Source organism: Triturus cristatus, chromosome 5_2 (assembly GCF_964204655.1).
Source record: "Triturus cristatus chromosome 5_2, aTriCri1.1, whole genome shotgun sequence".
In the NCBI taxonomy this organism is placed as follows: domain Eukaryota; kingdom Metazoa; phylum Chordata; class Amphibia; order Caudata; family Salamandridae; genus Triturus; species Triturus cristatus.
In genome coordinates, this window is record NC_140588.1 from 997,816,106 (window position 1) to 997,832,812 (window position 16,707).

The window sequence follows — 16,707 nt, forward strand, 5'->3', positions numbered from 1 at the left end:
ATCTTCGTAATCGGGGGACCAGGGCATCTATCATACGTGCCATCGACCACTACTTCTTAGAAAACGTGGGGACACCGGACTCCCCCACTACTCTGTGGGAAGCGTTTAAAACAGTGATCAGGGGACAGGCCCTCTCGACCATAGCGGGGATGCGTAAAGAAAAAGAAAAACAAATGGTCGCTATCGAACATGATCTTCTCCGCCTTGAGGAGATCGTGAAAGACGGCAAGGACCAGGCTGACATGCATCGCGTACAAATTAAAGCAGCAGAATACAGAGCAATTGCAACCGACGCTGCAAAAACTCTTGCAAGAGACAGGGACGGATGACTATACGATCAAGGGGACAAAGCTGTCAAAATGATAGCCTGGCTGGATAAAAAAGAGAGGGCGCAGAGACTAGTGCCGGAGCTACATAGGGGGGCTGGCACTGTTCTACCGGAACCTCAAGACACAGTCCGCGAGTTCGCTGCGCACTTCGAACGGGTATATGAAAGGGGCACGGAACTTTCAGAAGATGACTTCTCCAAACTACTGGCAGACATCCAACTCCCTACCCTCTCAGATCCTGACCGAGAATCGTTGGAGAGCGCACTCACAAACGATGAAGTGGCTAAGGCAATAAGAGACCTCCGACCTGGCAAGGCATTAGGCCCCAACGGTCTGCCAATTGAGTTGTACAAGCTCAAACCGGACAGAGTGGCACCATACTTAAACCGTATGTTTGAAGAGAGTGGAAAGATGGGAATACTGCCAAGAGACCAACGTATCGCCACGTTGGTGGCCATCCCGAAAGAAGGAAAGCCAAGGGTCAGCTGTGCATCATACAGACCGATCTCCCTCTTGAACGCGGAACCCAAAATACTTGCCAAGCTCTTGGCAAACAGACTCCGGCCGATTATAACTAAACTGGTGCACCCGGACCAAGCGGGTTTCATGCCACACCGCAATACTGCCCTCAACTTGCGACGCCTACATGGAGTGTTGGGGCGTTGCTCCACTATTCAAGAAGACGCAGTGGTAGTGTCACTGGATGTAACAATGGCTTTCGATACACTTGAATGGGCATATCTAATGGCGGTACTAAAAAAGATGGTCTTTGACCTTAAATGTATTGGTTGGGTGCAGCTCCTCTATACGGAACCATTAGCCCAGGTGGTCGTAAATAATAAACTGTCGGAAGTGTTCACACTCGGTAGGGGATGAGACAGGGCTGTCCACTCTCACCACTGCTCTTCGCATTATCCCTTGAGCCGCTCGCGGCCTGGGTGCGGCAGGACTCCTCTGTCCGGGGACTTAAATGGGCAGAAGGATGGGAGGATCGGATCTACATATACGCAGATTATATCCTACTCTATCTTGCCTCCCCTCAAAAGTCATTAAGAGTGGTGCTGGACATATTCACGAGTTTTGGAAGGAACTCTGGATACAAAATAAATTGGAGCAAATCGCTATTGTACGTCCTACATGGGTGTCCTCCTTCCATACCGAAAGACTGCCCCATCCAATTTGCCACAGAAGGGTTTAAGTACCTAGGTATATATATTACAAAGAACGCCAAGTCCTGCTACGAGCGAAATTTGCTCCCGCCGCTGCAGAGGTTCAGGCGTGACACCAACACATGGAAGGCGCTCCCCTTATCCCTATTGAGACGGGCAGCGCTTTTTAAAATGATGGCACTGCCGCGCTTTCTCAATGCCCTCCAAAACTACCCAGACTTGGTCCCGCAGGCGTATTTTAAAGAAATCGAAGCTACACAAAGGGACCTACTATGGAACGGGACACCGCGCATAGCGCTCCACAAGCTAACCCTCAGTTGGTACGATGGGGGCATTGCCCTCCCCGACATCAGAAAGTACTACTGGGCAGCACACCTGTCCGTTATAAACCAGTGTATGTACAGCAATGGGGACGAGCCTGCATATAATATAGATAGGTGGACCCTCCCGGGCGGAGAATTTACGAGGGCACTGTACTCCAAACCAACCAAATTCCCTCTCACAGGGCCTACAAGACACTCCGTACAACTTTGGCACGCAGTCAACCGGAAGCTGGGGTGGGCCAACAGACTCACACTGGCCACCCCACTCTGGGACGCTGAGGCCCTAGGAGTGCTGGGGTGCTCTAAAGGGTTTGACAAGTGGGACCTAATAGGTATTTCCCGTATAGGAGACCTCTGGGGACCGCAGGGAGTGGTGTCTTTCACTGCTCTACAACAGACCCACGAACTGGCGCAATCGGAGTACTTTAGGTACGCTCAGGTCAGACACTCCCTTCAGACCAACATTCCAGCCGAGTTGACGCTTCCGGAATCCTCCCCTCTTGAGGACAGACTACTTGATGGACACCTACCTGAGAAGAGCATCTCCCTCGCATACAAAAAGTTAATAAACCACACTCCAAATCCATTACTGGCGCTGAGGGAAAAATGGGGGAGGGACGGTCTAGAAATAGGCACTTTCCTCCCCTAAAGAGGTCGCCATCTCAGCAAAACTAAAACTGGTCCGATTAAAGATTCTACACAGGGTGTACTTCACTGGGAGACGACTAGTCCTCATGGGTAGAAGCGCTGATAAGAGGTGTAGGAGGAAGTGTGGCTTAGAAGGGAACTTTCTGCACATACTATGGGAATGCCCCCTCATCCAACACTATTGGAAAAAAGTGCACGAATGTATGAGTGCAGTGTGGGGGGTGGGCCTTCGATTGGAGGTCAAAAGATGTCTCCTAAACATCTGGGAGTCTACAGACCTAAACACAAAGGGTAAGGTATGGATGACTCTTGGACAGATGGTAGCTAAGAGAAACATAGCAAAACTTTGGGGAGCAGAGGCGCCGCCGACACTCGAGGCCTGGAAAAAAGACCTCGATTGGTGTATGGCAAGGGAGAAAACGGTGTATGTGGCCCGTGGCTGTCCCCAAAAATGAATAGAGTTATGGACTAAGTGGAATGAATATCGTGGAAATGTGTGTGAACCCCCATGTGTCCCCACCAATGACGAACCATTGACGCCATGAACTTAACAAAATGCAACTGTCGCAGAGATGTACGAAAAATCACTGTATAATACTACTGCATGTTGGGGACGCTGTGCTACACAGCTTGGAGATACTTGACCGAATGTGTAACATGACCTTTTCTGTTTTCTCTTGAATGTTCAATAAGAAAGAATTATAAAAATAAAAAAATAAAAAAAAGAATATTCAGCGGTACAATTAGTCTGAATATGCAGACAATGACAAAATGTGGGTCATGGGTTTCAACAGAGCTTTCTCGATCTGTATCATAGGTGGCTGCACTGGGGTCACCCTGAGCTAGCATTGCTGCGGTTAGGACTACAAAGAAGATGGCAGTACATCCAGAGAACTACAACAAACACCAAGACAAAATGACTGACATGTGGAAGGGTGCAATGTATTGCTTTCTTGGTAGATATTGGAGTGAAGGAGCGTACTTAGATAAGTAAGAAAAAATAATAAGAGGTGGGGGTCAATCTGCAGTCAACTACAGTCAACTCTTTCCCCCCCACCCCGAGTATAGTGCTTGTTGTCTACCTGATTTCCTTCTTTTGTTAAATGCTTAATGCTCAACAAATGGCCTATAGAAGTTATTTCACCAGAGGGTACAACTACTCCAATCTAAGTAATCCAACACCATGACCAATCCCCAGGACATATATTTTGGTGTCATGTTGTATGTTTATTTTGTCCACTATAGAAGGGGGCTCAACCCTCAGCAGATCCAGCCCTTCAGTTTACAGTACCCGATTATGGATCTCTGAAAGAGGACTGTCTGCAACTAATGCAAGATGTGTATCCATGTATCTAAGTTGTTCAAACTTGTATACTTGGTGCATTAATGCACAGATTTTACCATTAGGATGAGCGCTACAAAGAAACGCAGTGAGCTTTGCTTGCATTACTGACTGTTGCTCCAATATAAAAACAAGTATTTATATTTTCAAAATTTAACAAATAGAGGCTACTTATAATGCTACCAGATTATATTAAAATACATGCAGAAGCATGGAAACACGATATGTGATTTGTTTGGTTTCAAAGTACAATGTACCCAAATAAATTGCAACATTAAAAAACTACATTCTGCTGAACGAACACTTTTCCAAGACATCATTCAGTGAAACTAGTTTGACACATGCCTATAATGACAACAAAGGTTAATAACTGAGAATCAGTGTAAAACTTTGTGTGGAACAAGACAAATAATCAGAGGCCCAATTCTGAAAGAAAATCACAAAAGCGCCCCACATTGGGGCAGATTGACAACTTTCAGAAATTCACAAGAGTTTACGGAAGTAGGTCTGGAAACCGTTCCCCTAGCAAACTTTTTTTAATTCAGTTTTTGCATCTTATGAAAATCTTCTGGCCGACTGCAAATTCACTCTCCCTATACTGTCTTTATTCTCCACCCTGAAATTGCTTTACTCCTCCCATTTTTAAAACTAAATTTTCCACACTTTTCCTCTGTGGGAAGAGATTAGAGAGGGGCTGGTGAATACTCCTAAATATGTAAAGTTGTGAGGGAGCAGCAACTCAAACAGCATTCCAACACTGGAACAACTGTTTCCAGTCACTGGAAGCAGACTTGTAGAAAGGTGGCAAAATCAGAGGCTTGCTAGCTTCCTAACTATAATACAACGTGAGCCGCGGCATAATCAGAGAAGCTATTATCAGAACTCCGATATAATGATAAGACCGCTGCATTTTGTCACCTCACTGTAAGTAAGACATCAAAAGGGACAGTGGATTTAAAAAAAAAAAATTACGTGACAAGTAGTTTTCACAAGTGTCCCGTCCTTTTGGAAAGTAATTTATGTAATTCCACATCCCTGTTACACCATCCCACCAAAATAGCGAAAAAATAATAGTTACCTTCCAGTAAAGGTGTTTCCTTCACTGCAGTGATTATTAATACTGACACAAATTAAGACGAACATGAAGGAGCAACTAAACAAACATCCTGTTTACAGTGTAATATGAAAATGGTCATTTTAAAAAAGGACTCTGTAGTTTACAGAGCTTCTTCAAGTCTTGTAAACCAAATTACGGGCATTCTTGTCCACAACCCTAAATGTAGCAGGGTTGATGCTACAGTAAGTGTTAGCTTTCTAAAATGTTTTGCTGCCATTCAATTTATTTGTAGTATGATATGATGGTCTAGTTCTCTTTTGAACCCACTGATCCATAGAGTCAGTTTCAGTGATTTCTTATCTTTCATTTTTTTTAAAAGCATTTTATTTTAAACGTTGAAGACTTAAGCCCCTGAATATATGAGATGCCATTAGAGTGGGACAGGCAGTTCAGTTAATTTATTACAGCAGCGTAGGTGCAAAGTAAAAGTGTTCTTTTCATGTTAGTGGAAAGTAAAAGAAGATGCAATATTTAACTCTGAACTTTAACTGCAATTTAGATTCGCCTACTTTGCTTCCTGCCCGCCCTGACATCTCTCCTGTTTCAGCAGTTGAGGTCACTATGTAAAATGGAAGGCAAGCCATTAAGAGAAAAGCTTCTGACTGAAAAATCTGCCAGACATTAAAATACTCATGGGAAAGAATGGAATTAAAAAAAGGATATGCCTCTTTGAGCCTGTGGAAATAGTTGGACAGATCACTGAAAATACCACCCATCAGGCCCTCTTGAAGCTCTTGGAAAAGTTGACTCTTAATTACACTTCCCCCTATATTCAGAATAGAGGCAGCTGGAGATTGCAGTATGTTCATCACAAATGGAAAAACAGGTTTGTTACATAATCTGAATATCCATATCTTTGACAAACCAAAGTTTTAAAACAATAACTACAATAAATATGAATATTATAATTGAAAGAAAATATTGAAATTCGTATTAGAAGCCACTCCACAGCCAACACACAATCGCCCCAAAGCAGAAGCCGCCAAGAAGAGTTTATCTGAGACTTGACTCATACATACCATTTTCTTTCCTCAACCTGGAAATGAATTTCTTTGGCGGGATCACGCCCACTTTTTTCTTTTGAGTGGCAATGCTGCTGAAGAGATCGGCAAGGCATGTGAGGAGGCTTTCCTTCTTGCGTGGGATAACCTTGTAAGCCAAAACATTTTCCCGAAACGGGCGACAGAAATACAGGGCCTGAAGGACCGAATTGCAGTAACAGGTGTTGCCAAACTGCGAAAAAATAAGTGTTTCAATTAAAATACAGTTTGATCAGGAAAATCTTTCAGAATCACACCATCCCACTACTGTCTTCTCATTACCAACAAGCTACCATCGTGAAGTACTGAAAGCTGTTTTGCAGCAGCAGGCACGGCTGTTGAGCCCATTGCTGTACACTCCGTTGGAAAACGTGAACATTGATGAGAGTGGAAATATCTGCTAATAACCACTGTAAATCTGGGTGTGGCCATTCAAGCAATCACAGCACCTTACAGTAGACAACGATATATAATAAAAATGCTTTGTCCAACGTTTTTAAGAGCAGACATGAACTGACCAAGACAACAAACGTGGGGAGCATGGAACGAGGGTAAGAAGTAAAAAATAAATGTAGAAATTCACACACTTGCATAAATGGACACAAAATTCCACACATACAGAAACAGTATACATAGGCGCACACATGTATGAACTGAACAACTGCAGGTCTTTCAAGTGTGCAGCTGCTGAAGGTTACCATGGAAAGGTTGATTGGAAAGAGCTAGCAGGAGGAAGTGAGTGCATGTGAAGAAGCTGGAAAGGAAGTGTCCTTGTTCGATTAATACATTTTTGAGTGGTATAGGCACAGAATGTAATGCACACAAACTTTCCGGAATAATGCCCACAACCACTAGGAAAAGGAAGCCATATTTGTATTTCTATTTATTTTCTTTAGTTGGTATGGGATCTGAAACAGAACATCTCCACAGAGGTCACATTGAAACATGATTACCAGGCTCGATAAAAAATAAAGCAGGGTGTCGGGATGACAGTGAAGACATGCCTAGAACTATCATCCAGAATTCAACTTTTCTGCCCTTATCGTCTAGAGTTTGTGGCTAGGGGGACACATGCAACAAGACAAAACAAGTTGCTAAAAAGTGGAGCTGGTAGTTATGTCATTGAAATTGTGATTGATACGGGAGAGGTGTGGTTATTGAGAAGGAGTAGGTGGCTTTCAAGATATGCAGGCCTCTGAGCGGAAGCATTTAAGTGTTGTGACAGTAGAAGGGGTCGTGGCCACGCAAGCGTCCATGATGGCCGCTTGAGGTTGAAGCTCCGGCAGCCGATGCAACGTTTCCTACATTATCCCCCTAATGCCCCGATGCCGCTAGCCTGTAAGCGGCATTTCTGACCATATGAGGAGAATCTGAATCAGACGATCCAGGTCTGGAGAGTGGCGTGGCCTCCGTTCATTGTTTCCTGTGGCGGTTTTCTTCGGCCGCGGTGAATGGAGGAGCGATACCAGTCCCGCTGACGACGCCTGACGAATGTGGTTCCGCCTGGACCGGAGGTGAGCGGGGGTCAGTGGTTGTGGCGGCCGGGCCTGTTACAAGCGGGCGGTTTGGACTCCCCCACCACGCTGAGCCAAATCGTAGCATTTGAGCCGACCTGCACAGCCGCACCCACCTTACATCGAGCGCCACCATCATGGCTAGGAGGCCACATTGGGGACAGGGCCCATCGGTCCACCCGCCGCATCACTGAGAGCGGGTGCGCATAAGGTAGAGGGGGGGCTGCTCAAACACCCTGGAATCCGCCACGGCCAGCCGTGCGGCTACTCGGCTCCTGCTCCCTCCCCCCCATTTGAAGGCCTACCTGCTGGCTCGAGCTGCCGCCATTGCGCCACTATCCAATCCAGCTCCAAGGCATTGCAGACTCTCCTGGGCTCCTTCCGCCAGATCACCCGGAGCCCGGGCCCTCCTGCTAAGCGGACATTTTACACCTAAGCGGCCTAGACACGCCAACTCGCCTGAGGCTTCATTTCACCGCAGACAGGGCGCTCACGGCTGACACACCTCTGATACGGTCCCATGCATCACGAAGCACAGGCCGGTGACATGCTCCCAGAGTTTCATGGCGCATGACCCAAAGAGGCTGCAAGCGGCAGGACATCAAAAGTAGCAGCAACTGGTGATATAGACACGCTACTTGCTCTGGTCGAGGGAGCCCAATTACACCGCTGTGGCTGCACTCCGGCCATGTCACTCGCGGTGCTCCATTGACGTTACTGGGAGCTATGGTACTGCCTTTCGTCTCCTCCCTTTTCAGTCCTTCCGTACTCTCCTGCATGAGAATGACATTATGCGCGTTCTGAAACGCGCACGATACACAGCGTTCCCTCCTGCCTCGTGGTCTTGTGGTGAAATGTAATAGGGCCGCAGATTTCTCATCAAGTCGCGGCTGCACTCATCCTGCTTGACAACTGGTTGGCTTCTTGCCCTACCGATTGCATCTGGAGCCTTATTACTACTCTGCCCCCGCGTTGCATCCTGCGCCACGGCATGGGCCGCAAAGACCCTAAACAAAGGACCCTACCCTTTGAGAAAGTAGCGGACAACACCGCTGAAGACACCCCCACCATGGCGAACAGCGCCCAGTGTATGGATAACATGGACGATCTCTCCTCACTGTCTACATCGATGCTCCAGAAGATGAGAGCGGGGTGCAAGGCTCTCGATGGCAGATTCGACGTGCTGGACAAAAGCTTGGCCGACATAGGTGCCAAAGTTCAAGCACACGACCGACTCCTTGATGTGATGGAAGCCCGCGTGTCGGACATTGAAGACAGCTCGGCGCAATCACTGAAACGACTGGACAGAGTGGACAGAGTGGAACGAATCTTGAAAGAGGTCGCAATTAAGAACGAAGACTTGGAGGCGCGAAGTAGGCGCAAAAACGCGCACATTTTGGGCGTCCCGGAGACAGCTACAGCCGGAAGGATGGATGCATTTGTGGAACACTTGCTATCTGATTTATTTGGCAGAGAGGCCTTCTCCCCGGGATTTGTTGTAGAACGTGCACACCACTCCCTTGGCCGTAGGCCCAATCCTGGCCTACCACCAAGACCCATAATTGTGAGGATCATGAATTGTAGAGATCGAGATTCAATCTTGCGTCTGGCCTGGGAAGGGGGTGATAACATTTGGCAAGGCTCCAAACTCTCTTTCTTTCCAGACTTCACGGTCATGGTTCAAGATGCCCGCCGCAAGTTTAACGGGGTAAAGGCAACCCTCAGAAATTTGGCGTTGAAATACGGAATGCTTTACCCTGCCAGGCTTAAAGTGGATGTGGGAGGTCGCTCACGCGTATTCGACACTCCGACGGAGGCGCTGGAATTTTGTCACACCTACAAGGAGAATAACAGGACTGGAGATGGAGGTCCTTCCCCTCCGCATCTAGGCTCGGACGCTAGTATGGAACTTATTTCAAATACAGAGACTGGCTGAAGGTGCGTTTCTAATCTTTAATTTGGTTCTGTGGAGACAAGGGGCCGAAGGCGCGCCTAAGGCAAGCCCGTCTGCGCCCGCAGGTGGCCGACCGGGGCAAGGGGCTACCCCCCCTGCCCGATCATCACGCCAGGTTACCACCTACAGCTCCCACTTTCTCTGCCAACTAAAGCAGGAAGCAGGGCCTCCCTGCCTACACGCATGGGACCCATCCATAAAACACCCCACCTGCAACCAATGCGGATTTCATTTCTTACTTTACCCTAAAACTGAACCCATACAATACTCCATGCTCCTGCTCAATTGCAGGTCACTCCCCAAGCACTCCATGGAAATCTCTCTACTGATGGAGGAAATAAACCCAGATATCCTCTTTATCACAGAGACGTGGTTGCAAGAACACTCGGAACCCAATTTGGTACAAACTCTTCCATCTGGATACCAAATACTCCGCCTTGACCGCAAAACGGGAATCGGCGGTGGGCTAGCAGTGATCTATAGAACAGGATTCGAAGTCACTAGCATCCCCATTCATCTCCCAGATAGTGAATGTCTTCCCTTCACTATAAAATTCAGCCCCACACATACCTTTTCTGGTTTGCTAATATACCGCCCGCCAGGAACGCAAGGACAGTTTCTCTATAACCTTGCCCCAACAGTTGCAAACCTTGCACTCAGCTCCGCCAATTTTACAATCCTGGGCGATTTCAACATCCATCTGGATTCCCCGAACGACCCAAACGCTAGAGAACTATTCTCCAGCCTAGGCGCCCTCGAATTACAGCAACTTGTCCTTGAGCCCACTCACTTTAAGGGTCACCTTCTGGACCCCATATTCAGCAACTGTCCTAACCTCCATGCTGGAAACCCTTCCCCCCCTTCCCCTGGACTGATCACTTCCTCATTCCTTTCACTTGGACCCCCCCCCAACCACCCCACTTCTAAACCCCCGACTGTTCAACAGTCACGTAACTGGTCCAAAATTCCCCAGCCAGAATGGCGGGACAAGCTACAGCTCACTAAACCCGTCAATACTCCTAATCCCATCCAGGGCAATGAGAACTACAACAAATGGATTACCAGCTCCTTAGATCTGGTACTTCCACTAAAACGTACTCACCCTAAGTGAGGTATCCCGACAGCCCCATGGTATACGATTGATCTCCGGGAGGCCAAACGCGCCTGCAAACGAATCGAGAGGAAATGGCGTCTCGACTATCTACCAGCAGACAAAATAGCCTATAGAACAGCGATCAAAAGCTATAAATCTAACATCAAACTAGCTCAGGCCAAATACTACGAAGAAAAGATCGACAAGGCAGCTTCAAAACCCAAGGAGGTCTACCGGATAGCTAAATCCCTCTTGCAACTTCCCGAGGCCCCAAAAGACCACAACAATACCCAGGCCCACTGTGAGGAGCTAGCGGAGTTCTTCTACCATAAAATAGAAGTCATTAACTCCTCTTTCCCTCACACCGCCACTTCACCAAATGGTATCGCCGACATAGGCCGTACGATAGTTCCACCTAACTCTTTCAATAGTATCCCGCAGCTAGATCTTACCAATGTAGAAAGTATCATGCGACAGGTTAAATCCGGATCACCCACTGATCCGGCTCCCCCGCGGGCTCTCACCCCGATCACCAGTCAGATCTCACCCACCATCCAGGATCTGCTCAACTCTTCCCTCCAGACCGGCATCGTCCCGCCTCTATGGAAAAAAGCAATGGTCAAGGCATTACTAAAGAAACCCAGCCTCGACCAAAACAACCCCTCCAACTACCGACCTATTTCCCTTTTACCTTGGCTCAGCAAACTTCTTGAGAGACATGTCAACCTTGTCCTGACACATTTCCTGGAATCAAACAACATACTTGACTCCACCCAGACGGGCTTTAGGCCCCGTCATGGAACCGAAACGGCCTTGATAGCAGTGACGGAGGAGGCAAGAAGGATCCTGGACGGTGGCGGGTCAGCGGCCATCGTCCTACTCGACCTTAGTGCCGCCTTCGACACTGTAAATCATAACACTCTACTCCACCGCCTCGGCAGGATAGGAATCTCAGGAACGGCACTCACCTGGTTGAGATCCTTTCTCACAGATAGATCCTTCCAGGTGTTTGAGAAGGACTCCATCTCCTCCAGTAAACCCCGCAACTGCGGAGTGCCTCAGGGCTCCTCCCTGAGCCCCACTCTTTTTAATGTCTACCTCAGCCCCCTGGCTGATGTCGTCCGCCCCTTTGGAGTGAAAATGGTCACCTATGCGGACGACACACAGCTTGGTGGTAGCGCTAGATCCACCTCTTAACTCCTACCACAGCTTACATAAATGCTTGGAGGCAGTTGCCGCCTGGATGTCGGGCTCCTGTTTAAAATTAAACAGGGAGAAAACAGAGTTTATGCTCCTGGGAAATAACATCATCAAATCCATTGATCTCATCTGGCCCCTCTGCTTAGGTAGTCCCCCGCAACCCAAAGAACAAATCAAGAGTCTCGGCATCTGGCTGGACCGTACTCTTACATTTAACTACCAAGCAACCAAGCTTGCTGCCACATGTTTTGGGCTTCTAAGACTACTCCGCAAAATCCTCCCCCTTCTTCCGTTTCACTCAAGACGGACTATGATCCAAGGACTTATCCTATCCCGTCTCGACTGTGGAAACGCCCTATATATTGGGGCCCCACAGTCTACACTCAACAGACTTCAAATCATTCAAAACTGCGCGGCGAGAACTCTCCTCGATATCCCTCGTCGAGTCTCAGTCAAAGCCCGACTGAAGGATCTCCACTGGCTCCCTGTGAAGGCAAGGATCGAATTCAAAAGCATGTGTATAGCTCACCGTTCTTATTGGGGAACAAGCCCTACCATTAACCGCACCCTGGTAAATGCCTATCTCCCCAATCGCCCCCTTAGATCTGCAACCTCCCATCTTACCATAGTGCCACGAATCAGAAGAGCCAGATGTGGAGGTCGGTCGCTCTCCTACAACCTAGCCAAAATCTGGAACTCTCTCCCCCCCTCAATCAGATCAGAGCCCAATCTACTCATTTTCCGAAAGCTTCTTAAAACTTGGCTTTTTAATAATCTTTCTTCCAGAACCACTAAATCTAGTGTATCCTGCTTCCAATATCCTCTGCAGCGCTGGGACGCCTCTGGGTAGCCATCGCGCTCTATAAATTCTCTTTCCATTCCATTCCATGTTTACAATACTTCTGTTTTGACACAAGTTAGTTGCTCGGCTGACGTGGTGTTGCCACCCCTCAAAGTGTATACTGTATTCTGTTGTTGGTTCCAGTGTGCATGGAAGTGCTTTTTCAATGGTCGTTTACTCATTGGTAAAACAAGTTGGTGCTTCCTGCGGATTATTTGGTCATGGTATTGAATAACTTGGGATTGGGTGAGGCTGGGTGGTGGGAGGCAACTTTGCGATAGTTACGCATTTTCAATGATGGTTCAAAAGGTCACTTACACATGATGTTTTTGTCTAGTATGCAAATTGTTCACATATTCTTTGATGTATACTCATTAACGCTCAGCTGGGTAATACCATTGGTCCCTCTGGTATGTCCTTATGTTCTGGAATGTATGAGGCCTTAACAACACCCACAAGCGACATCAGGTACTCAGTTATTTATTGCGTCATAAGGTCGACATCGCCTGTCTACAGGAAACACATTTACCCAAAGCCGATACCACCCACATGGCTGCTGGTTGGGGGGCACATAGATTCTTTGCTAATTATAGCAGCTATGCTAGGGGCGTCGCTCCCCTTATTCATAAGAGGCTCCCCTTCAGCCTTATTGTCACAGGCACACTCATGGGCCATTTCACTGCCTTAATAGGCATCAATGGCCCAAACGTTGACGCCCCGGACTTCTTTCACACACTACATATATACTTTATGAAACTCAAGCCTAGTTTGATTATTATGGGAGGGGACTTCAATTTATTATTGGACCCAAAGTTGGAGAGCACCTCCACGTCCCCAGACCCCAAGCCACGCTCCCTTCGCGGACTGCAGGAAATATGCAGACAACTTTCATTAATAGACATTGGGCGGAAGCGCAATCCTACCAACACGACATATACCCATTATTCCGGTTAACATGATACATGGACCAGGATAGATTATTGGCTAGTTTCTCCAGGAATTGATGGCTGGTTTCGAGACCTGGAAATATTGCCAAGGACATATTCTGACCATTCCCCAGTAATACTTTGCTTAGATATCCCTCGGCTTGAGGGATTTGAGCGACAGTGGCGGTTTCCAGGCGGGGAGCTGCAGGATGAGGTCTTCAATGAGGAGGTACGAGAAGCCATTGAAGATTACTTTACCATAAATACTGGGTCTGTGGATACTTGGGCGATTCTGTGGGAGAGCTTTAAAGCATACATACAGGGTGTCTGCATCGCTAAAAGTGCTGGCGTTCTAAAAGACTTGCGTGCCACTTTGGCCCGCATTGAGTGAGACATATCTACACTAGATTCTGAGTTGCTTTGCAATACCACGGCAGATGCAGAAACTCAGCGTTTGTCACTCCTGGTCGACTATCGCGAAGCCGCGGATAGGGAACTGTTATATTTGGGTACATATCAATCTGCTAGAAGATATGGAGAGGGCAAAAGACCGAGAAGAGTACTGTCACAAATGCTCCGCCTCCCTTACAGCAAGGCATACATAACAGAGATATGCTCCTCCCCCGGATCAGCCGGTCTCCTCCACATCGGAGATCCGCGACACTTTCATAGAGTATTTCAAGGCCCTATACAGCTCTAGGATTGGCCGCAATCTCAATGATCAGGAAGATTATCTGTCCGAAAATGCACTGGAGTATCTTGAAAAATACATGCAGGATTTCCTGACAGAGCCCATATCTGAAGCGGATGTTGTGAGTGCGATAGAGGCACTCCGCGGTTCCTCTGCCCCTGGTTTAGACTGATATACCGGGGACTTCTATAAGGCTTACAAAGATATCCTTGCGCCCTAGCCGATTGAAGTCTATGCAGAGGTATTTGAGAGGTAAGTACCCCCCCCCACGCTTCCGGAGGCAGTTATTCTCCTTCCCTAGCCTGGCAAGGACCCTTCACTATGCAGCTCCTATAGGCCCCTTTCGTTATTGAATCTGGATTATAAAATCTTGGCTAAGGTTATCACCAGCAGGCTCTCTCAATTAATGGAATTTATTATATCCCCTGCACAATCGGGATTCGTCCCACATCGTTCCACTTCACTTAATCTTCGGAGCCTCTTCACTGTCATTCACAGAATTGATCCAAAAGTGCCGGCCGCGGCTGTATTGTTAGATGCCGAAAAGGCCTTGGACTCTTTAGAATGGCCATTTTTACTCTCTGTAATGCACCGCAAGGGGATGCCTGCGGGATTCGTGGCCACCACTGCCATATTGTATAACAACCCAACGGCTAGACTTCGCATAAATGGCACACTATCACATCCCTTTTCGTTGACACGTGGAACGCGACAGGGATGTCCTCTTTCCCCCCTTTTATTTATTTTGGCAACGGATCCTCTGATTAGACATTTCCAGGAGCGACATCTCCACCGGAGTCTGCAATTCAACACAGGACCCTTATTAGTCTCACTCTATGCAGACAATTCCATTTTATATGTGCGCCACCCACAGGACAATCTTCAACCAATCATAATGGAAAAACTTAGATTTGGCCGCTTTTCAGAATTAGGCATTAATTGGCACAAATCTATAATTTTTCCATTAACGGAAAGCACGACTCCTTGGGATTGTGGATTTCCTCCTGAATGCTGCCACGATTCTGTCAAGTATCTACGTATTCATGTACACTTAGACGCTGCTATTATTATTAGTTTAAAATATGGTTGAGCAATGCACAGATTAGAGGCACAGGTGGAACGCTGGCTGCGCTTTCGGTTGTCAATGGCAGGCAGGGTAGCTATAATTAAAATGATAGTTCTCCCCAAATTTTTGTATTTCTTTAATAACATCCCCATCCCTCTCACTAAGACTTTTTTTTTTTACAACTACGTGCACATCTTATAAGACTGGTATGTGGGGGAAAGAGGCCCCGTGTACGTTGGCAGGTACTTACTCTTCCGAGTGACAAAGGGGGTTACGGGGTTCATTTATATTATTTAGTGGCTCAGTGTAGCTATGCATATGCGTGGTATCATCCTGATGCCCGTATTCCATTATTGAGACCTGAGGTGGATTTGGTACTCCCGCGGAAGTTGTCCTCGGTGTTACCGAAGGGCGTCCCCAGAGACCCGTTCGACATACAAACTGTATCCACTACTAGTTGGGCATGGGACAGGCTGCGAAGACTTCTAGGACTTAACACAATATACTCTATGGCCCTACCTCTTCCAAATTTACTTGGGCTCCCCATCACAGACGAAACGCTTGTACAGCGCACATTAACTAAACTCAACATCACAAAGATAGGGGATTTATATCTAGACAATCAAAACTTCTCAGTGTACGAAGAGGCCCGTTTCCAAGACAGATCTTTTATGGATACCTTTGTTCTACAACGCATTCGTTCGGCATTGAAAGCAAATTACCTACTTATCCGATTGCACCAGAGCCTATGATTCCATTGACATTGATTATTGAAAGCGACACGGGTACCCACCTCATTTCCAAACTGCGGCCGGTAACAGATGCTAAAATATGCACTGCGTGGGAACAAGATCTGGGCCGTCCCATTACGGACGATCAATGGGAGAAATGCTGCGGGGCAACAATGGAAGTCTCCCTAAACAGCAGACACAAGCTTATTCACTTTAAATTTCTCCGCTGCTTATATCACACGCCAGCCAGGTCACACAGAATTGATCCCTCCAGACCTCACCGCTGTTTGAAATGTTCTGCGCCACACGCTGATTTCGCCCACCTTACATGGACTTGCTCCAAACTAGAGATATTGGGAACGAATTAATGACAAACTGGGTGCCATGGAAGCACTGACACTTATTCCCACACCGGAAATTGCACTTCCCAAAAAGGTTAGGAGATTTGCGGCACTTGGGCTATTATTGGCTAAACCGGAAATAGCGCTGCTATGGGGGTCAACGTACTGTGCCTACCCTGCAGAAATAGTTACATAGCCTGGCCAATTGTAACGTGAACTGTGAATTATATGCCTCCCCTCATGCCAAGTTTGTCGTGCCCCAAGGACATATGGGGCCCATACAAGGCATACATAGAACGTGAACGCCAGAAATCTGCCTCTCAAGTTGAAAATGGAATAGTACCGGAGGGGGTGGGATAAGCAGGCTGATATCTCACGGTTT

General features: G+C 47.3%; 1 protein-coding gene across 1 annotated transcript in view; it reads right to left on the bottom strand.

Moving 5' to 3' along the window:
• Nucleotides 1–16,707, bottom strand: part of LOC146829562 (ubiquitin carboxyl-terminal hydrolase 12-like) — a 243,264-nt gene that overhangs the window by 103,999 nt on the left and 122,558 nt on the right. Inside the window, exon 3 of the mRNA XM_085608260.1 lies at nucleotides 5,948–6,161. Coding sequence (XP_085464386.1) covers nucleotides 5,948–6,161 — 214 coding nt within the window. The remainder of the gene's footprint in view (nucleotides 1–5,947; nucleotides 6,162–16,707) is intronic.